The sequence below is a fragment of the Trachurus japonicus genome, chromosome 15 (genome assembly GCF_045865225.1).
Source record: "Trachurus japonicus isolate A0001 chromosome 15, Traja_1.0".
NCBI lineage: Eukaryota > Metazoa > Chordata > Actinopteri > Carangiformes > Carangidae > Trachurus > Trachurus japonicus.
Window position 1 is genome coordinate 6,750,438 of NC_140921.1, and position 22,260 is coordinate 6,772,697.

Genomic DNA, 22,260 nt, shown 5'->3' on the forward strand with positions numbered 1-22,260 from the left:
GTCAGGCGTCTCCCCGGGGGACGTCCAGGCTCCTCTGTTGTTTTCCTCATCAAATCAATGAAATAACTCTCGTTACCCGTGTTTGAAGCCCGAAGTCGATGCTTTTGTGTGTTAGTGTGTGTGTGTGTGTGTGTGAGTGTGTGTATATGCATAATGATCAGAGCGTTTGTCATGATCACAGTGTTTACACATACAAACTCCAAGATACGATGATGTATAAGTAAGTACGTAAACACACGCTACGACTTCAAACACACCAAGGAGCAGATAAAAGTCTTGGACAAAAACATAATAAATCGCCCACCCATCATCATCCGTCCTCCCACCCTGCTGCTCCCCAGAGAGACTCTCTGCGTCGGGTCGGACCGAAGCCCTCCATTGATGTTATGCATGTATGAACATGGAGTCACTGCAGGCTAGCTCCGCCCACCACGCAGCGGGAGACACTTCAAGAGGAATCCTCGATGAGCGAGCCCGTTTTAGCTCGCACCGTCTTCTCTCTCTCTACTCTTTGTTTTCCTCCTGTCCTCCTTTGCTCTGCTCCCCTGAGGTTTTACCATTAACTGACCCTTCGTATGTTGGAGAGGAAACGCCAGCGTCGGTTTAATAAGAGGAGGAAAAAACAGACTTATGATTTATGGTTTATCAGCTGAAAGTATCTCAACATTAACTCCCTATTACTCTTCTCAGGGTTCCTACGCAAGTATGGAAAGTATGGAATTAGATTTTATACTTTTCCAGGTCTGGAAAAGTATGGAAAATGGAAACTATTGTATGGAATTATATTTAGTTAGTTATTTTGTATGCACTATTGTACCTAGCTACAATCTCCTGGAAATTATTCGGTTGCATAATGGCATACCGATTCAGAATAATCAAAACAAATGATAAATTGCATGCTTTTTTTATATTATGCACATCTATTTACTTAAACAAATTATTTGAATTTTTTTACCGAGAAGTCTGGAAATTAGGGTCTGGAAAAGTATAGACTTTGGAAATTTCAAATGTGTAGGAACCCTGTCTTCTCTCAGTCTGTTCTTCTCGGTCCGAAGGAGTGAACTTGAACATGTCTAACATGTAGATATTGATTAAATGGCTCGCCAGTGAATACACAGCTAACATACATGGATCGAAAACACCTACAATACTCTCTATGTTAAACACCAGAGGCGAGAAGTCATTGACTTATTTCTTCGTATCCACGCTCCAGTAAACATGGACTGGACCTGCAGATCAGAAAGATCCATCGTTTTGGTTTTGCAGAGGTTCTTCCATTGATCAGTTCTATTGACTGAGTGTCAATATGTGAAGGAGGGAAAGATGGACAGAAGTAGCTGACATGAGATTACATGAAGTTGAGACATCCAGAAGAACCACAGCAGCTGCTCCATGTAGGAAGGAGCCAGATGAGATGGGATGGTTCAGGAGAGACGCTCATGGAGCTGGAAGCCGATTGGTTGGGCTCCAGACCCAGACAGAAGCCACCGGATTGGATTTTATATCCCATCTGGGCTGAGGAAGACTTTGGCTCCCGCAGAAGGAGCTGGAGGATGTGGTTGCAGAGCAGCACACCTGGGTCAGCATGAAGGACCTGGATTAGAGGTTTATGTTGGATGGATGACATCAAACACAGTCAGGTCCAAGTGGGGAAGTGATGAAGACATGACAGGGACTCCTCACCTCCATCCTCACTGATGAACCAATGAAAGTTCATGGATCTGAAGAGAAACATTAAAGCTGCTGTGTGGACACCAGTTCACCTGACTGAGTCTGAAAAGTCCCTTTTTGCTTTAGCCATAGATGAGTCAACATGTCTTTTGAACAGAGACACTTTTTCCTCAGCATCTTCACACTCACACACTATTTTGAAATAGCTGAGCTTTTTAAAAAAAAAACATTTTAGTATCAGTTTATCTCTGAGTGTCCTCTCAGTCGCTCTCCACAGTGTGTGTGGGATGAGATTACAGCCTGCAAGAAGAAGAGGCGGTCTCTAAACTCTTGTGGCTTCTTCTTCTATTTCTTCTTCACAGAAAGAAACAGTTTCACTATAAAAAAAGAAACAACAAAACGATCTCTTTTGTACGATTCAATAATTCAGCCAATCCTGAGTATTACAGCGACTTGCCGCCATTAGAGCGTCTGACAGCTGTCGTCAGCCAAATTGCAGCGGACGACTCACACATGGTGCCCGTCTCCGAGAGCGAGTCGCACAGGAGAGGAAGCGCTTGACCGCTGAGTGACTGTTTGACTGATTCAAAGTCACAGTGGCCTGACATGATGGACGGAGCGAGGGAAAAAGACTGACAGTCAGGACGGGTGAAAGGGAGGGATGGAGAGGAGAAAAAAAACAGAGAAAGACAGAGATTTTATTTTTGGTTCCACCACCACCACAGACTCTGTTTCACTTCATCTTCCTCCTGTCAGTTGTACGTCTTTATGCTCGGCCTCCTGCAGCTGCACTGGTTTAATCTTGTATTGTTTCATATAAAATGGGACTCAATCAGCGGTATTAATGGGTTTACCAGGCTGCGCGTAACAGAGAGAGAAGAGAAGAGACCGTGGGCTACATTTCCCTCTCAGCCTCGCTCTCAGGCTTAGATAGTGGGTCAATAGAGACAGAGGCGCAGCATTCAGAGCCGCCTTCTCCTGCACTAATCTGCCTATTCAGCAGCAGAGATAGACCCGGTAATATCTGACAGAGGGTGTGGGGGGAAAAGAGGAGAAAAAAAAACACAGGTACTGTAAGATGTGGAAAGTCTTTGTGAGTAAAAAATGGAGCAGAGAGAGAGAGGAGGAGGTATTAAAAGGCTAAGAATTTGATAAACCAGACGAGGTCTTGGAAAATACGCGCGTGAAGTGGGTCGAAAGTTGAAGATGCAGCAGGAAGACGGAGCAGGAGATAAGTGATTGAAGGAGTTGTTAAACGAGAGCAGTGGGTGGTGAGAGTCCGTGGCGCTGCCCCCCCCACCCCCCACCCACAGACCCAGATTAGCATATCGCTGTATTGAAGGCCGAGGTGATCAGTCATCAAGTGGTTACACTTTGATTAATCCACTCGTGTTTCCTCTACAGCAGCCGAGGGGAAGTGGAGAGTAAACACGATCCGTCCATGTGCACCTCGTGTTTTATTTTATTTTTAGAGATAAGACGGAGAGAGAGACGTCGGACCTGGACCTCTGTCTGGTCTGAGAGCAGCGGTGTAGCAGTGAGTTCCCAGAAGGCTCTGCTCCTTTTTTTAGTCTTTAGTTTGTGTGTCTGTTAATCTGAATCTTTTGCTGGCTCCCTCCCTCCTCTCTCTCCACCACACGCCGCCTCCCTTCCCTTTGTCCTGACAAAGCATTTTGAGCCTTTTGCTGTATCATTCCCACTTTGGCCGTCGTCCTAAAGAGAAAAGTCAACGTTGTAAACCTTGGCCAGCCAAGTGGTTCGGGTCAACTGTGTTAAAAATATTGAAAGACACAACTATGGAGAAAAAAAATCCAACACTTGAGTAAATTGTTGGTTTATTTTTTATTCTAATTTGCTGAGGGAACGAGGGAGACATGTATCTCTCCTGCTCCTGACCTGTAGGTCTGTATTAGGAGTGTCACGATACCAGAATTTCAGTAGTCGATACCAATACTAGTGAATTCCACGATTCTCGATACTCATTCGATACCACAATAAAAAATTAAAAAAAAAAACAGAATTATTTATGTTTTTATTTTTAAACTTTCACATCAAACTTTCTTGTATTTATTGTATTATGTACTGTATACTGTAAAGCGCTTTGGGTATCGTTCAGGTATAGTAAAAAAGCTATATAAATACAGACCATTTACCATTTACCATTTAAGCTTCACTGCGATTCAATGGGCTTCTCAAACTGCACAGAATTTAAAGAGCTGGCAGCAACATTTGAGGTCCGGCCGTGATCACATAATAATGACACGACATCGTCACGGCCTGCCGACGGCAAAGTTGTATATTTGGTATCACGGTACCAAAAAAAGCAGGTATCGATGTATTTTTTGCGTGTTGGTATCGACGGCCAAAGTATCGGTTCCTGTGACCACCTTATGATTATGTTATCATTGCATAGGTGCCGCCTGATTGGCTGATTGGAAAGCAGAATGACTGTGTGTCGTCCTCCATAAAACTGTCAGGCTACCGACATACAAAAGCACATTTCCCCAAAGGTTTCCCAGCAGTTGTGAGCTGCTATAAGGAGAATCTAGTGCCCTCCTCTCAGACTGTGACCACTGGTCTGTGAGCATTGCTCCAGCAGTTCTGACTTTTTTTCCTCTACTCGCTGTGTCGACCTCTTCACACCCTCATCCTCGTGTCCCACCGTCTCCCTCTGGGTGTCTGACTGGAAAGCTGCTTGACAGGAATCGGAGGGCAGAGCTCGGAAACTCAGCTCCATTGACCCGGAATGGATCTCCGATACTTTGATCCTCTTTGTCTTTGAAACTCCCCGCCCCGCCGGGATGGACTCTCCTGCCTCCCCACCGCCAACTCCTTTATCTATATGCTTTGACTTTTAGACTAATACTCAGTGGCATTTACACCCAAACAACTCATGTTTTTATGATGTGGACATGAGGGTTTGATCATATCCAGTCGCTGTCCTCACCTCCCCCCGCTGTTTGGCCTTTGGTTGTTCCCAAATGAGGAAACAAAAAGCTGCTACAATGATTGAAGGAATAGTTCACCAAAAAAAGAAATTCAGTCATTATTGACTCCCCCTCATGCTGATGAATACTCCAGAGTAGGTTTTTATTCCTCAAAGTGCATCTGAAGACATGGGAGGGGGGGTTGTAGTCCAACTAAATCCTTATATGAGAGTCAATAGCGCCTGACACAAAAAGGTCCATAAAACTACACAAAAACCATTTAATATTCCTCCACACTGCGCGTCCGCTGTAATCCAAGTGTCCTGAAGGGATATAGTCCAGAGTTTACTCGAAACAACGTCATTTAGGACATTTTTACAGCCTAAACAGGATTTTGTTGGACTACGAACCGGCCTCCCGGGTCTCCAGATGCACTTTGAGGAATGAAAAACTACTCTGGAGTATTCATCAGCATGAGGGTGAGTCAATAATGACTGCATTTCATTGTTTGGTGAACTATTCCTTTAACACAACAGTTTTAAACATGTGTAAGGATCAAGTAGGATAACTCAGGGTCTTACCGACTCTACTAAACGAGAAGAAAAGCCAAAGTGAGGTCAAGACCTTTGCGTTGTAGCTGTTGATTGAAAACCGCACTTCTTTCTAAAAATTCGCCTCAACTTTCTTTGGGGATGTTTCTTCCGTCTTGTTTTTCTTCAATCAAATATACCTCAGGAATGTATAAATATGGATTTGAGGTCATTTGGAGATATTTCCCATTGTGCAATCTTCAAACAAACAGCACAAAGAAAAGGTCCAACCAAACGCTGCCATGGTCTGTTAATGAGAGGCATCCTAGTTAGTCAGGATCAGACCTGAATCTTACATGGGGAACATCAAAGCGCTGGTAGTTGTTGTGTGTCGTGTTTGCTGCTGGTCGTCTGAAAACCTGAAATCAGTGCCTCACGGATTCATGAATGTTTGATTATCAATGTGTTGCTGTTTGGCTGACTTTGATTTTATCTTCTTCTCCTTCTTCTTTTCCTTGGCTTTACTTACCGCTGCGGTGTCTTCTGTTTACTATTATACTGGATGGTAAGCAGGCTTCCATCCCCGGTGCCTTCATTGAGGGCAAACACAAACTCAGAAGCCGGGGCTTTGAAGTGTGAGTGGGTGGGGGAGTGGGGGGGTGAAGGAGGAGGATCTGGTTGGGAGGTCTGACACCGGGTTATCGAACCGGCTCCTCCCTTCACAGATGTTTTTCCAGCTTCAGTCCCAGTTTCCACGTCAGACCTGTGCTGATATGTGTTCCTGGGGAATTTTGTCTCTTGCTAATGACCCCATTAGTCTATCAGGAGGGTGTGTGTGTGTGTGTGTGTTTGGGGGGGAGTAGGGGTGGGTTAATGATGCGTCAACTCACCTGACAAAACAATCACATTAACGCGCCTGGTTGCCACGGTAGCAAATGAGCACTTGCACTCACCTGCAGCATAATTTGATTACTTTTGACCAATTTAATTTTGCAAATGGAAATGTGTGTGTTCACCCGGAAAAATCAACACAATTATGACGGCAATTTGTCAAAGGTGAAAGCTATTTTGATGGGGCGAATATTCAGATGTTACGTTAGAAAATTAATTATTATCTTTCTTTCCTGTAACTTTTCAAGTGCTCGTGTTTTCTTCTTCAGTAGAACAGGTGTTTGAAATCTCCTAGACAGGTGTGTGTGTGTGTGTGTGTGTTTGTGTGTGTAAAGGTAAAAGGCTGCACACCACAGTCACACACAGGTAGTCTGAGCTCTTGTAGAGATGATTTCGTGATGTGAAATATCTGGTGACAGTGTTGTCACTCTGGTTTCAGACAGCTGTCGGACCGATCACAGCAGATTCACTGAGACGATGTCTGAGCTGATGTTTCCCCCCAGCAGCCGTCCCCTCCCCGTCTTTCTCCATTTTCTGTCCTTTTTGTCATAAGTCAATCATCTCCTTAACTTCTCTGTTTGAGGAGGATTTAATCACTAAACCCCTATTTTTTTTATTATTTATTGACTTCTCTAATGCTGCGAAAATAAGTTGTGACAACTTGTTTCTTTATTCTGTCTCATGTTTAAACTTTATGCTCAACAGCTTGATGCTGTTTCATGTTTTGACTTGGTTACATCATAAAGCTATATACAACATCCCTAAAATGTACGAGATAATAGAAAACATCAGGATTAAAGGTAAAGGAACTTATATTTAAACAAATCATTATTTTTATTTGTTTTATATTATTATAAAAAACACATAACTTCAGTGTCTAGCTAGTATCTACAGAGTTACTTCCAAGGTTTCAGTTGAGTGAAGACATGAGAGTTGTTTTTGCAATGAACAATTAATGGATGTGTGTGCAAAATATCTGACTTTTTAATGGCCTGAAAAGTGGCAAAAGTTCAAATCTACTGAGTCAAAATAACAGGAATTGATCCTTAAAATATCCACAAACTGATTTTGACTGTTTTTAATTGTCAAAGATTACGTTGCCAAAATCCAAAACATTCTCCTTGGCAAATGTGTTGTGGACATGACCTTGTAGAAGTAAAGTGGCAGCTGGTTACTCTTGAAATATTCACAAGATTTGCAAACGAGCAACAAGAATCCAAATCTAAGGTTTGTGCTGCCAAAACACACACGCACACACACCTGTAAAACCGGGGCCAAAGAGAAACAAATGAGGAGCTACATTCCAACAGACCAGGTGATTCCAGCCAATCACCTTCCCTCTGTCGCTCTGAATGAACAGAGCACATGTTGCTGCTGTTGGCTGCCGGGTCCGTCTGTATGGCATCGCCGTGTCGCAACTTTGCAAAAAATATGCATGTGCACAGGTGCGTGCACACACACTGGCGGTATGCTCACAACAGTCGCACACATGAACCTGCAGAGTCACGTACAGACAGGCACACACTGAGCAACTGTGTAATCGGCTTTCCCCTTTCCACCCACTAGAAAAAATTTTTTTTAAAAAATCCCAAGAATCACTTGAGTGTGAAATGCTGAAAACGTCCTGCATCCAAATCATATCAAGAGCGCAGCAGATTCCCTCCGCTGTTTGCCTGTTTTGTTTATTTGGCTCCTGCACACTGGCAGATTGAGCTCGCGCTGTAATGACCATGCATTGTCAGGCCCACGATTGTCGGGAGGGAGAGAGAGAGAGAGACAGGACTCGCTGCACTCACAAGAGCTGCCATGACTCTAAATCCACATTAACGACAGCAGCTCCTTGCCAAGGTAACACAATGCTGCGAGGCATCTGATGCCGCGGCCCATCCGGCCTGCTCGCTCTGAGCTGTGGAGAGAGCGGGTCCAGCATCAGATACCGACGTTGTGTTGAGAGAGGTATGACATCCTGTTGGAGGCAGAGAGAGACGAGGAGACAGGAAGGTGGGAGATGCGCTTCAGCGATTTGAGCGTTAGCCCCCTCGTCTCCTGCTGGAGCCAGACAACAACCGGCTCAGGGAGGAAATCGTCCTCTGGATGTTGTGGCGGCCAGTGGGACGACACGTCTCCACCTGTCACACACCGGCTGCATCCTTCACCTGTCTCTGTTGTAGATGAATGAGACTTTGATTTCTTCAACACATTAAACAGAGTGCTTTACACACAACAGAACAGATAAGAGTTCATATTACATGTGGTTTCTTTGATCCCCTTTAACATAATATTTGACCCCAAAATTAGGGAATTGACCAAAACATCTGTAATTTTCAGGCTCCCTAGTTTGAAATCCATGTGGTTTTACGAGCTGTTCCCTCCGTTGTCATACAATGATGTAATTAGTTTTATAATTTGCATAATACCACCCCTACCTCATTTGCATTTAAAGGGACATAACAGGCACTGAAACCAGCCGTTCTGAACAGGGCTGTTTTGAGCAGATGAAAAGAGCTGTGATGTTTGATCCTTGGGGTATTTTGACAGAAGCATCCTGTCACAGACTTGTCTTTGAGACACTTGGGAGCTGCTTTAATTTGTGGAAAGGGGGCATAACATGACTCCTTTAAAAAACATTTCACAGCGTGCTTTACACACAACCGAGCAGATAAGAATTTATATTTAATGTGGTTTATTTGATCCTTATAGTCATTTTCTTATCTTCTTATCGTTAGACACCTGAAGGAAAATCTGATACAATTTCCCAACTAGCGCTACGATAAAGTCTAATGACAGTAAACAATCTTGCAAATAATAATTAAAAACAAGGGGGCTCGGGATAGCGCTTTGTGGAACGCCACATTGCACCACCTCTGTACAGATATACAGAAAATGAAACGTAATTTGAGGAAAATAATGCATAACAATTAAACAGCCAGCAGATGGTCATTCATTGGTTTTAACCGACCTAAGCTAAGTCACACCTACTTAGCAGAGTGAGCAAAGTGTCGCCTCAAGTGGTCAGCCACGGTAAAACTGAAACACTTCTAAAGCAGATTGTTGTTATACTATATGTGTCTGAACCCTCTCCTCTCTCTTGTAGGTATTGCTATAGCCAGCGCTCTGGTGGACACGTCACAACAGCGAGCGATGGACCTCAAGGAACGAGGCCTCGGTCTGAAGCACCGCAAACACACCGTGCACCATCAAGGGACCTGTGTATGAACTGGATGACCTCCACTGGAGAAACTGTCACTGGCTTTTTTATACATGACGGGGAAACACTGTAAACACAACACACAGCCTGCGAACATTGACCTGTGGATGTGACTGCTGTCTCAACGGGGCGACCACACCGTTCCTCTCTGGATTAAGATGGAAAAACCTCTTCTTCGACACGCTCTTCTTGTCCAACAATTGGAAAATGAGTTGCAGAACGACACAAAAGAGAACGTGTTTCTCCATCACAGCGGTGGTCAGATATTCAGTGGGACAGCCGGCAGACTCCTCTGGGGCTCTGCTGTCTGTTTGTCATGCTCGCTCGTTTTTTTTCCACCGATAAAACCAAACTAAATGTTTCTGAGCTCCAGTGGAAGAAGATACTGAGCCGAAATGACTTAGAAACCCACTCGGACTCACTCAGATCAATGCAAAACACTGCAGTGGGTGATGATGTGTCTCCTCTGGGAATCCTAAAGACTGCTGTTGGAGAGACGTTGGAGAGCCGCATCGAACTACGAGGATCTTTGGATGTAACCGTCGGAACATGTCATTGGATTTGTGTGTTTTTTTTCCTGCAACACCAACATCTGAAGTTCTACATTTTTTGATATCTGCTCAGGTCCTCTTGTAATGGAAACGGGTCCATTGCCGGTAGTTGCGGGCCTTCTACACATCTGTATATGCACTATACGTGAAAATGCTTTACCAGTACATTAGGACCCTCGGCGGGAAAATAATAATAATATGCAACTGATCATCTGCAGTGTAACCTTAAAGGGCAGTATCCAACACGTACTACTGATGCTCTTCATTCATCATGACTGTGAAGCTCCAGTATACTTCTTTTCTCATGACCTCCAGTAAATTACCTGCCTGTTGATTTGTGATACACAAATGTTTGTATAACATATCTCCTTATGTGATATTTATTAATTATGCAAATTACAGTTATAAAAAAACAACAACAATTTAGCCAGTTTACAAATGCACTAAGGATTTTTTAAAACAGAGAGACTGAATAATTGATTTTATAGAGCAGGTCGGTGCAGTATTCCCTTTTTATGCTTCTACACTCGGTTTTTCGGATTTATTTACATGGCAAATTCCTTATTGTATGTGTATCATAGCAAGTGATGTCAAGTCGTTCCTTTTACCAAAGTATCTTAAACCCTCATTTAATATTGTAAAGTCACTTTTTATCAAGTGCACACACACATACACACACGGTAGAGTTACGTCTTCATGCACTTCATGTATTGTCTCTATATTGAGTCTGACTGTTTCCATTCAGACGTTTTGACTCCATGTAATTTTGCACCAGTTTGTCGTTGAGACTTGTATTAACAAAGGGCAGCTCACCTCGTTGTTTTTGTCCATATGAGCATAAAAACTGTACATTTACAATTAAAACATTTTGATGCCTCTTCGTATGGTAATTGTAACTGACGGACTGCGTGTGTCTTCTTACCTCTGGTCCGGTGTATTGATCGCAGTTCTCAGGATGTCAGTAAGGTCAGGTGATGGCTTGTACTTCAACCTGCATGGACAAACATTAACGACAACATGGGTTCAAGTAAAATAATAATAATAAAACGGCCACAATAGTCACAGTTCTGTTATGTTACAACTGGTTATTACTGTCAAACGTTGAATTCTCCAAACAACCACCAGGTCAAAACACTTCCTGACATGAAAAAACCAACTCATCTAAAGGTTTCAGCAGCAGAGCAGCACTGACTTGATTCTCACGGACTGAGCTGTGGATTTCCTCGGTCTCCAGAGTGACCCGCTGACATTTCCACTTTCTGAACTAAATCTGACCTGGCATGTCCACTGGAATCACTTCAGAGGAGAGGGTTTGCTCTCTAACCGCTACATTTCCAACACACACAAGTGTACACACAATGTACTGGACTTCATGATGGGCACAAGTGTTTGTTTTTTTTTGCTCTGTCCCTTTCATGTCTGAAAATGGACAGGGCTGAAAAAATGACACACCCCCTTTAAAGGGGAACTATGTAAGTCTGGTCGAGTTTCCTCTGTGTTGCTAACCCTCTTTCTGGCCATGTGCATTTGTTTAGAACAAAACCGGTGAGAAAGCAATCAATACAACGGTACGGTACTTATAAAATGGTTACCAATGATGGCAATATGAAAGAGGAATACACAATCAATTTCATGTAGTTTTATTCAACCAGAAATACATATTATCCAATAAAATAGCCTCACTGTGAAAAAAATAGTCCCACCTCTCCAGACGTTAGCTCCAAGTAGCTCTGCATCTCGTCTTTTCCTCTGCTTTTTTTCAGGTGAAAGTCACTGCTCAGTCCCCTCTAGCATTGTTACCCCTGCCCGGAGGTGAAAGTTCACCTTAAACATGTGAATTCAACTACTTTAGTCCATTTTTTAACATTGTAAAAACATCAACTGTCTTTTGCTACGGACGGCAACAGTCCGTTGTCATGGATACATGACAACAACTTCCATTCATACCAGTCATACGTGCCTGACGCGGAGTGATAGCCTACGCTGTGATAAGGCTTTAGAATAGTAGCCGTGGTATATGCTCATTATGCCACGGTTAACAACCAATCAGATTGCCGGATTTATTCCGTTTTATAAAATGTTATATATCATATACGCGAAACAAGAGATTACCTGTTGCGGTGCCACAGAGACGAGAGCTGGGACACCGGGTCGGAGGCTCTGATCTTACGAGGTTGGTTTTCAGCCAAGAGACGCTAGGTGGAAGACAGAGAGCCTCCATTCTCCCTGGAACAAGTTACATGTCACTTATATAACCATCACAATTACTTCAAAGCTGTTTAAATAAAGGTGAAAATGCAGCATAGTTAAGGTAAAAAAAAATCCTGCATAGTTCCTCTTTAATATAATGAAGTCCAGTACAACAACCTGAGTCTGCTGTGTGGTCAGAAATGAACACGTGCATGTGTTGTTGCTACTTGATGAAGTAGTTTTCTGAATTTTAGAGTGTTTCTGTCTTTGCATGTGTCTTTTCCTCAGGTTACAGAGCGTTGAGCTCTCAGATCGACCATAACAAAATCCATGACGAGGGTTCAAAAAGTCAACTGACAATAAATAAACGTCTACACATTCAAGTGAATCTCACACAAGTAGACAAGCTACAACAAAAATAGACACATAAAGCAGGAAACACAGTTGCTTAAGGGAGCTGTCATATTCTCCAAAAGATGAACACCACCCTCAAGTCAACACGTCAAGTCTTTATAAACAACATGTCACACATGTGTTAACTAATAACATTTATAAAGGCTCAATTTCTTCTGGGTGTGCCTCTGCTATTGTCCACACAAACACATTTATACTTGATGCGTAGTGAGTGTCGCAGTGGTGCCACATACAGTACAGCTGTGCTTTATAGATTCACACACACATAAAATAAACACAGTCTTTTTATGTCTGTGCTGCTGTGTGTGCTTTAAAATGAAACCGCAGATTATGTCCCTCATCATCATGAGGCAGTGGGGGCGGGCGGGCGGCGATTGTTGAGGGGGATCTCAACATCTTCAAGAATTAAGACACTTTTATGCAAATGAGGAACCAGAAGCAGAAGAAAACAACCAAACAACACACACACACACACACATATTATTTCCAGGGAACAGTGACGGCGGCGGTGGCGGCGGCTGCAGCAGCTCTGTACCGACTCAACTGGCCGCGTTTCAAAATCCTTCACAGTCGGTGATGTAGCGGTAAATAAAAGCTGGGTAAACAATGCTTTCATGTCCGTAATCATTTGCATATGCCTTCGTTCTTTTACCCGAAAATGCCTCATCCTCGTGTAACAAATGTTAGTCTGAGCCTGAGAATTAGACTTTTTTTTTTAAAACCCTCCTGTTGTCCTTCTGTTTCCTTCCTCCATCCTTCCTTCTTTCCTTCCTTTCTCCCTTCCTTCTTTCCACTAATCCTTTTTCCCTTCCTTCTATCCTTCCCTTCATCCTTACTTCTTCTTTCCTCTTTTGATCCAATTGACCTGATCTGTTCCCTATACGTACCTCCATCTTTCTTTCCTTCCCCTTTCCCTTCCTTTTTCCCTCCCTTCTTCCTTCCTTGAACGAATCTGTTCCCTCCCTCCATCTTTCTTTACTTCCCTTTTCCCTTCCTTCTTTCCACAATCCTTTTTCCCTCCCTTCCTTCCTTCCTTCTTCCTTCTTCTTTCTTCCTTGAACGAATCTGTTCCCTCCCTCCATCTTTCTTTCCTTCCTTTTTCCCTTCCTTCTTTCCACAATCCTTTTTTCCTCCCTTCTTCCTTCCTTGAATGAATCTGTTCCTTCCCTCCATCTTTCTTTACTTCCCTTTCCCCTTCCTTCTTTCCACTAATCCTTTTTCCCTTCCTTCTATATCCTTCCCTTCATCCTTACTTCTTCTTTCCTCTTTTGATACAATTGACCTGATCTGTTCCCTATACCTCCATCTTTCTTTCCTTCCTTCCCCTTTCCCTTCCTTTTTTCCTCCCTTCTTCCTTCCTTGAACGAATCTGTTCCCTCCCTCCATCTTTCTTTACTTCCCTTTTCCCTTCCTTCTTTCCACAATCCTTTTTCCCTCCCTTCCTTCCTTCTTCTTTCTTCCTTGAACGAATCTGTTCCCTCCCTCCATCTTTCTTTCCTTCCCTTTTCCCTTCCTTCTTTCCACAATCCTTTTTCCCTCCCTTCCTTCCTTCCTTCTTCCTTCTTCTTTCTTCCTTGAACGAATCTGTTCCCTCCCTCCATCTTTCTTTACTTCCCTTTTCCCTTCCTTCTTTCCACAATCCTTTTTCCCTCCCTTCCTTCCTTCCTTCTTCCTTCCTTGAACAAATCTGTTCCCTCCCTCCATCTTTCTTTACTTCCCTTTTCCCTTCCTTCTTTCCACAATCCTTTTTCCCTCCCTTCCTTCCTTCCTTCCTTCTTCCTTCTTCTTTCTTCCTTGAACGAATCTGTTCCCTCCCTCCATCTTTCTTTCCTCCTTTCCGTTTGTAAAAACGGGCTATACAAATAAAATTGCCTTGCCTTAATTGCCTTCCTTTTTCCCTTCCTTCTTTCCACAATCCTTTTTTCCTTCCTTCCTTCCTTTTTGACCCAATCTGTTCCCTCCCTCCTTCTATCTTTCCTTCCCTTTTCCCTTCCTTCTTTCCCTTTGTCCTTCCTTCCTTCCTTCTTTCCCTTCATCCTCCCTTCCTTCCTTTCTTCCTTGATCGAGGAGGACAACAGGGGGGTTAAATTCACATGGAAAAAACGTAAATGAAAAAGAACTTCTGTGAAAATACAATCAATTACATTTGATTTGTGGAGATTTCCCTGATCGACCACTCGTTTCTGACACTAAACACCCATCTACATTAATGGAGGCTTTTTTTCTTTCTGCCGTTTCTCTCACTTTTTGCTTTTGTCTCCTTCGTTCGAGTGTAGTTTGGAACTTGAAAGGCCTCTGAACATTACATGAGGTCAGTGCTGCTGCTGTCACCACCATTAGTGACCAGGAGGAGATAAGTGCTCCTTTTTACGCTCTTAGCTCGCTCTATTTTTTTCCCCACAAGATAAAAGACTGCAGTATTTAGCATTAAGTGGGCTGCTGGCATCTGCGCTCTGCTCAATACCTGCACGTCAGAGGCAGCAGGAAGTGGTGCACTTTCCCTTTTATCCTGATCTAATGTTTTTTAAACCAGTTGTGAGGATGAAAGCGGGCACTCCGTGTTTTTAAGTGAAGTCAATGGAAGAAGTTCAATGACTTCAACTTATACAAACACAGAAAGATTCAGAGAGGGAGAGTAGAAGAAAAGAGCCGAGGCCAAAGCAAACCATGTTAATGGGAGTCTGTTATCGCTGTTACACCCTTAACATCTGCTTTACCGTCATTTGTCTCCTGTAGACAATGGAGCCTGACACCAGTCCCACATGTTCACATATGGCAAACACACACACACACAGGTTGAGAGTGAGGAGTCTGATGTAGATTCAATAATTAAGCATCAAAGGCATAGAATAGTTTTAAATTAATATAATAATTAATTTAATACACTGTACATTAGTATTTCCTCTTCAGGATTGTAGATTTTCTTGCTTTAACTCAAATACATTCAGTTCAGTTGAATTCCTGACTTGTACTCAGGCTGAATTACTCAACCATTCATCAATATATGACAAATAATTGTGCTCCAACTTTGTTCTGGCCTCTTCTTTAAGTTTGTATTTATCAACATAATACTGTATCTCAATGAAATGTATGGAAATGAATGTCTATGTAACATAAAAAGGCAATTTATTAATATCCAGACTTCCTCTAACCTACTGGTGTTGGTTTTGTCATATGCAGTCGTGTGTCGCTGTGTAATCGACAGCGACCACAGTGTCTTTCACAGTTACCTGTGGACATCACATCACTCCCATGCTCCATAATGTTTCGCCAAACACCACGGCATCAGCAGCAGTGCACTGCACACAAGCATCCAGAGCTAAGCTAATAGCAGCGCTGCCTGCCACACACCTGTCTAAACACACTTATCATATTAGCAGGTTAACGCATGAACACAAATAAAACAAAAGCTCCAAAACATGAAAACATGACAATGCCAACACACAACTTCACAACCAAACAACAGGAAAGAGCACATAGGAGTTCAATAATCACTATACTTCTTATTAAAACAAAGACCATGTACCAATAACTCTATAAAACGTGAGAAAAAGCAGACATACACTAACACTGTATAAAGTGGTGCGCCAATTAACCAATTATCACTGAAACATACCCAGATATTACTTAATGGAGTCCAGCCAATGTTCAAATTAGCACCCCGGTTTACTAAATAAAATAAAATTAACCACAAGTACTAAATATTTTACACGTTAACAGCTTGTTAACAGCTTGTAGTCATGAATAACGGCAGAAAATAAACACATGAGCTGCTGATTCTGCACCAAAGTCCCTCTAAGTACACAAAACTAAACCTTCATTGATTTTTATATGTTTTTTAACCTGTTAAATTAAAAAATGAAGTGAAAAACGTCGTCCAGATTGCGATGGAAATTAAAGTGTGAGCATTAATTCCTGCTCTCCATACTGTTTATTAGAGATGAGGGAACATTTTTCCAGTTTCACTCAGGATTTGGTTCCCACAGCTGCACATAAACGCTAATTTGCGTGACACTCAAGTTCATGTCCTCTCTATTAAATTTTCATTTTGATGTATTCACAGAGAGAGACGCCGCTCAGCGAAGAGGAGAGTGAATGATTTTTTTAAATAATTTGGCAGGTTCAAGGCTAAACTCCAGACATCAGTACAATATTTAGCCTGAGATCATTCAATCAATCATTCAATCAACCAATTCAACTTCAATTAAATCTGCAAAATCAACCTCACGTTACCTCTGCCAAGTCAGGAGTTATTAGGGCCTCGGTAAATGTCCACACACACACACACACGCGCGCGCGCAGTGTCAGGAGCTTTGTATTAGTGCATCTTGTCCTTTTCAAGGACTGCTCCGTAATAAAACTGATTACTTCTCATCTCTCCGTCTCTGCCTGATCCTCTTTGTTCTCTCTTTCTCTTTCTCTTCTGTCTGCTCACTCCATCTTTCCATCTCTCGTGCCCTTTTCACTCCCCCCACTCCCTCCCCCTCTCTCTCTCCCTCTCCCTCTCTGTCCTTTGCCCTCCGTCCTCCTCTCACCTCCCTCTTGTTGAGGACTCGGGGTCAGCTGAGCCACGTCCTTGTGATTGATGCCCCGGCGTCCAGACCTCAATCTTTATGCCATTACGGGCCAATTGCGGCGGGTAATTTGGGTCCACGGACTGAGGACAAGTGACCGAGTCAGAGCCGGGCGGCCGACAAAGGATTACAAAGCACACTGCTGTCTCTCCCTCCGCCTCCACACACACACACACACACATATACATCCAACCAAGCCACCAGGCTGTGTGACGCTGTGAAGAATGTCGCCCCTGTCACCACTGTCCTCTACTCTATCCCAGCATGCACTTCTCTGTCATAAGTGGCCTTCTCCGCCAACAAAGAGGTCCTTTTTTTTTTTTTTTTTTTTTTTTTCTACTCTCAGCATCACAAAGTGCAGAGACGTGGAGGATGAAAGGGGAAAGAGTGAAGCAGCAGCGGCGGCGGCTGACGCACTGCATCAGCTTGATTATGTGAGCGCCGGTTAACCACAGAGACTTGAGGACGCCAGCGGGTCAGCTGACGGGTTGAGGTGACCAGCGTCCCGCTTTGTCACACACTTTTTCCCAATAAGGAGGAAACGTTGTGTGGCTCGCTGTGATGTTTCCTCTCTTACTGTACCTATTTCTACCTCTGCTGCTCTGTGACGTCGTCTCACCGATCAATGTTTTTGAAAGGCTTTTTATGAGAAATAAGAAATTCATTAAACTGCCCGAAAAACGTCTTATTTTGATCTTAACAGATACAGTTTATACAATCCTTACAACCTCTCTGCATTCACTCACTGTACCATTCTTTCATTTCAGCCTCTGTGGAAAAGTGACCTTGGTTGTTTTTTCCAGTGTCAAGTAAATAACAAATAAAGCGATTTTGAAGCAGCGTTGAGTAAGGTCACGGTGTATTGGATTAGAGGTCAGGCTGCCCAGTCCGTCAGTAACAGGGACCAGATTAGGTCCAAAACATTTAGAGCTAATGGGTCGGGTCTGGTTCTGATGTTGGAAAGTACAGGACGGACACAGGTTTCCAAATCTGGACTCACCGATATGATTTGTGACTGTCCTGTTTATCATTTAACACATTAATTTGGAAACTGCTGCTTTCAAAATAAACCATCCTAGATACCACACTTTTATTTTGTAGTTTATGGGAAATTGTAAAGGAACGAAAAGCAAAGCAATGGGAAAAACATTTATCGTATTAAACCTATTACAGTACGGAACTAAAATTATTACATGATTAATTCCTAATCAATCTTTGAAAAACAAATAATCTATTTCCATAAGTTATTTTTCCACATCTCTGATGTGAATGTTTGCCAATATCTATGTTTTCATTCGGAACATGACAATAAAAAGTATAAAAAATTAATTTAAAATGCAAGACCTCTAGCATTTCAATGATAAATTGATAAATATTTTTTACTGAATATCTTTCCCCACTACTTTCCATATGATATGTTTTTAGAAAACAGTATACGGATATTTTTTCCTGATCATAATGAACTCTTTTTTTTAATCAAAGATGGTTAAAGAAAGAAAGTTCAGTTGTAAACATCCTGCCTAATTAAACTCTGACTGTAAAGAACCAAAGATGATTACAGCAAACACATTTATTAGTATTCATAACCTATTTGTCACAGTGACACGAATCGGCCACACAGGAGTTCAGTTGCGTCGCAGTGATTCCCCCGCGATACTTTAATAGATGTTAATTCATGCCGGTGTCAGGAGAGCCAACACGTTTATGTGAAGTTTAATGACCTCTTCTTATAAACTGTCCATTAATGAATAGAGGTTTGGTATTGATAAACTATAAAAAATATAATATCAGGAGGCTTGTTATGAGTGTGAGCAGATGAAACTGCAGGACGAGGGTCAATTCTAATGACAAGCCTGGTTCAGTTTTATTCTGGGTATTAATCATATGTATCACTGGTGCTAAAGAACAATGATGCTGAAGTCAAGGAGCTCAGGCTGGTAGATAATAACAACAAATCCCCGTTATAATAATTTTCCCCAGAGAAAGTAGATTCACACTGAAGGCAGAAGTGGCACAAAGTGTTTCTCCCTCAGTGACCTGTAATTTACACTCACACCACGATCCAAGTCTAGATAATCTTTAGGTACTGAATTAATGTGAATAATGCAAATGCAAATTCAATAAATTTAACCTGTTGATATGATTTGAATGAAATTTACTGTAAACTGGGACATTGTGTTACACAGAGATGCTACAGAGTGATGCTTCCTCTGCTTCATAAACAATCTTTGTTAGAGTAGAAACACCTGCTGACCTCAAGTTCACATTACTCATAAAATTAATGATAATTAGTAAAATGATACGACCTCCTGTCTGTGATGTTTGCTAGTTAGCTGAATGATTAGTACGCTGCCCTTTGCAAACAAGAAATGAGGGATAATAGCTTTGCTGCCTACCACACACACACACACACACACACACACACACACACACACACACACACACACACACACACACACACACACACACACTGATGCTACAATAAGCTTTGTTGCAGTAGCTCCTTTAAAAAAGAAGTTTTAAAGGGGCAGTTCAACATTTTGGCAAACTAGCCCATTGCCATAATCTCTATAGTTTTAGGAGTAGGTTCGGTACCTTTAATCGTCGGTGCAAGCTATTTTTAGAACGGCGGAGCAGAGCCGTGAGCTGCTCAGAGCTACGCTACGGAGGCTAATGGGATTTATTGGTGTCCCTCATCAAACTCATCAAATACACAATCCAACAACTCCAAAACGCTCTGGTGGACAAGTTGTGCACATTCACCACGCTATGAGATAATAACGCAATGTTACGAGACGGATTTGTTGTTGAGGTAAATTCATGCAAAACTGCACACATTTACAAGAGACTCAGATCCAGTTTGTGACCCTTTTTCTCATAAATTAACATGTTTTAACTCAAAAAATGTAACTGGGAATTTTACCACCAGCTAATTTTTTATCCTGTAATGGATCTGACACTCAGTTGTGTTTAAGTGCCGTGATCAGAAATGCTGCACAAAGTAAAATGTCTTGGTCGGGAGCAGAGAAACATCACCATGAATTGTTCTAGTAAAGATTCAAGAATGATGTAATGAGCAGGTGTGAGCAGCTGCCAGTCTTCCTTCCTCTGAACTCGGCCTATTGTTGCTGCCAACACTGGACCACAGCGCTCCACAGCCTTCATCACATATCCACTGACGTTATCCCAGTGTAGCACTTTAATGACTCTTAATAAGCTCAATCTCTCTGCATGTGAAAAGCTGCCTGCATCAAAAAATCCTATTCTGCTCACTGACTGGACGTAATGTTCGATAGTTGGCTTTTCAGTTCAGCTCTGAAGCCACAGGGGGGGGAAAGGGGTTCATTTCATGAGTTTCTAATATATTAGTGTGACATGATTAACTATTTTTTACAATGGAGAGAAAGACGTGCACTCAGAGCATGAGTCTGCTCAGTGCTCCTGCAAGAAAACGTATGGTTGGATGGATGTTGAATTTTAACTGGAATAGCACGGTCACAGTGCTTTTATTTAATATGTTTTAATTGACGCTCCATTTTCATGTAATGACTCCCCGGGCAAATTGGGAAAAGCTGAATAATTGTGGGAGAAGCATTTTGTCCCTGACCACATAGCCTATCACTTCAAATTTATTTTTACTTTTCTCGACTTAGCAACTGAGCAGTTTGTGTGTATTCCTGTGATCAAGCTGTTGTTGCTGAGTCTCCGTAACTTTTTTTTTATGTTTACTTGAATACAATTGGTTCATCTTTAATAAGTTTCCAGGTATGAAAAAGTAAAAAAGTACTTTTCTTTCTTCATTATGAACAATGACTCAGACTTTGTTGCCTGCAGCCTCTTGCAACAAGTGATATTTATAGGCCACTTCCCCAAACGAACTCCATTCTTGGCAGATGTGGTTATACTGCAATCACTGTTATTATTCTGCGCTGTATTAAGGCTGGAGGATGTGCAGTTACTCTAATGGCTGTGTTGGAAGACAATGGAGAATTATGACTTATTAGTAAACTCAAATGTCAGACTCATTTTCTGGCATTTGGTGACGATGATGTGCACGCGTCAGAACGCTTTCCCCATCACCCTTTACTGTTTTACATTAATGTTTTATTCATAATGTCAAAAATGCCTCAGTGGATGTTCTCTGTGTCAGCGACTATCAACACCACTTCATATGACACACACTGAGCCATAAATAGGAGCCGGAGCCCAGAATGAGCCTGTTTAAAGTTATCTCTCTCTATTCTGTTCAACTCATGAACATAAACCAAGAGAGGTTTTAATGAATAACTTTCCGGCTCCGAGGCCAATTAGTCGTCTGTTTTAAACACAGCAGTGTCATTTTGTGTACGCTTTGTACCGCAGCAGAAAATTACAGCGTTACCTTGGCAGTTATCATTTGGTAGTAAATTTGTTTGAGGTATTAAAACATTTCTTAGGGGGAGAAGCCAAACACTGAAAGATTTTTTACAATCTCTTCCCGGAAAAGAAGGGATAAAAAAAAGGTAAGAAAAAAAAACCTGTCCAATCACTCTGTTGTGGGGGTTTATACCATCACAAGAAGTATCAATACTCACCACAATAACAGTTATCAAAATTACAAGTAGATCAACATCTACAACATGGCCAGGCCCACATTGTTCACACTGAATATAAATTCAGTTTCTGTAGACAAGCCTCCTGTGTGGATCATGCACTCAATAGACTCCTTAATAAAAAAAATAAACAGCAGCTTTCACTTCACCAGACAAAGTAACAAAACTCACTTAATTCAACAAAAATGACCATCAATACAACTACAGGGTTATGAATACTGCAGCAGGTTTAAGGTTTAGTACTGGTACATAAATCAAACATCCCCCTAAACTTCGAACTCAATCAGCAGCAGAATATAGAAAACAAACAAACACCTGTATCACCACGGCAAACCAGAAACACAAAGTCTGCACATTTCTGTCAGACACAACAACAACACTCAGTAGCTCATGAGGAACAGATAGAGGATGAGTACAGATCTAACATACCGTAAACTCTCCAATAGAGGCCCGGGCTTTTACCATTTTCTCCAACTGCCGAACTGACCCTGCTTATAGACAGGCGTCTGGATGGGACACTAGGCTTTTATTTAATCCTTTCAAATCGTTCTATTCTAACTGTTTAAAAGAGTTTTTTTAAAAAGTAAAGAGTCTGATCCAAAACAGCATTCACATGGCCGAGCATCAAGTTACACAAGTTGCATTTTAATTTTGAGGCCCGAAAAAAAAAAAAAAAAAAATTGCAGAAAATAGGAACAGACCTGGCTTCTAA

At 42.1% G+C, this 22,260-nt stretch overlaps 1 protein-coding gene across 3 annotated transcripts in view; it reads left to right on the plus strand.

The window, feature by feature from the left end:
• Positions 1-10,674, plus strand: part of atrnl1a (attractin-like 1a) — a 317,760-nt gene extending 307,086 nt beyond the window's left edge. For all 3 annotated transcript variants that reach the window (XM_085799375.1, XM_085799373.1, XM_085799374.1), the window contains one exon: positions 9,114-10,674. In XM_085799375.1, coding sequence (XP_085655501.1) covers positions 9,114-9,235 — 122 coding nt within the window. In that variant the 3' untranslated portion in view covers positions 9,236-10,674. The remainder of the gene's footprint in view (positions 1-9,113) is intronic.
• Positions 10,675-22,260: the final 11,586 nt, after the last annotated feature.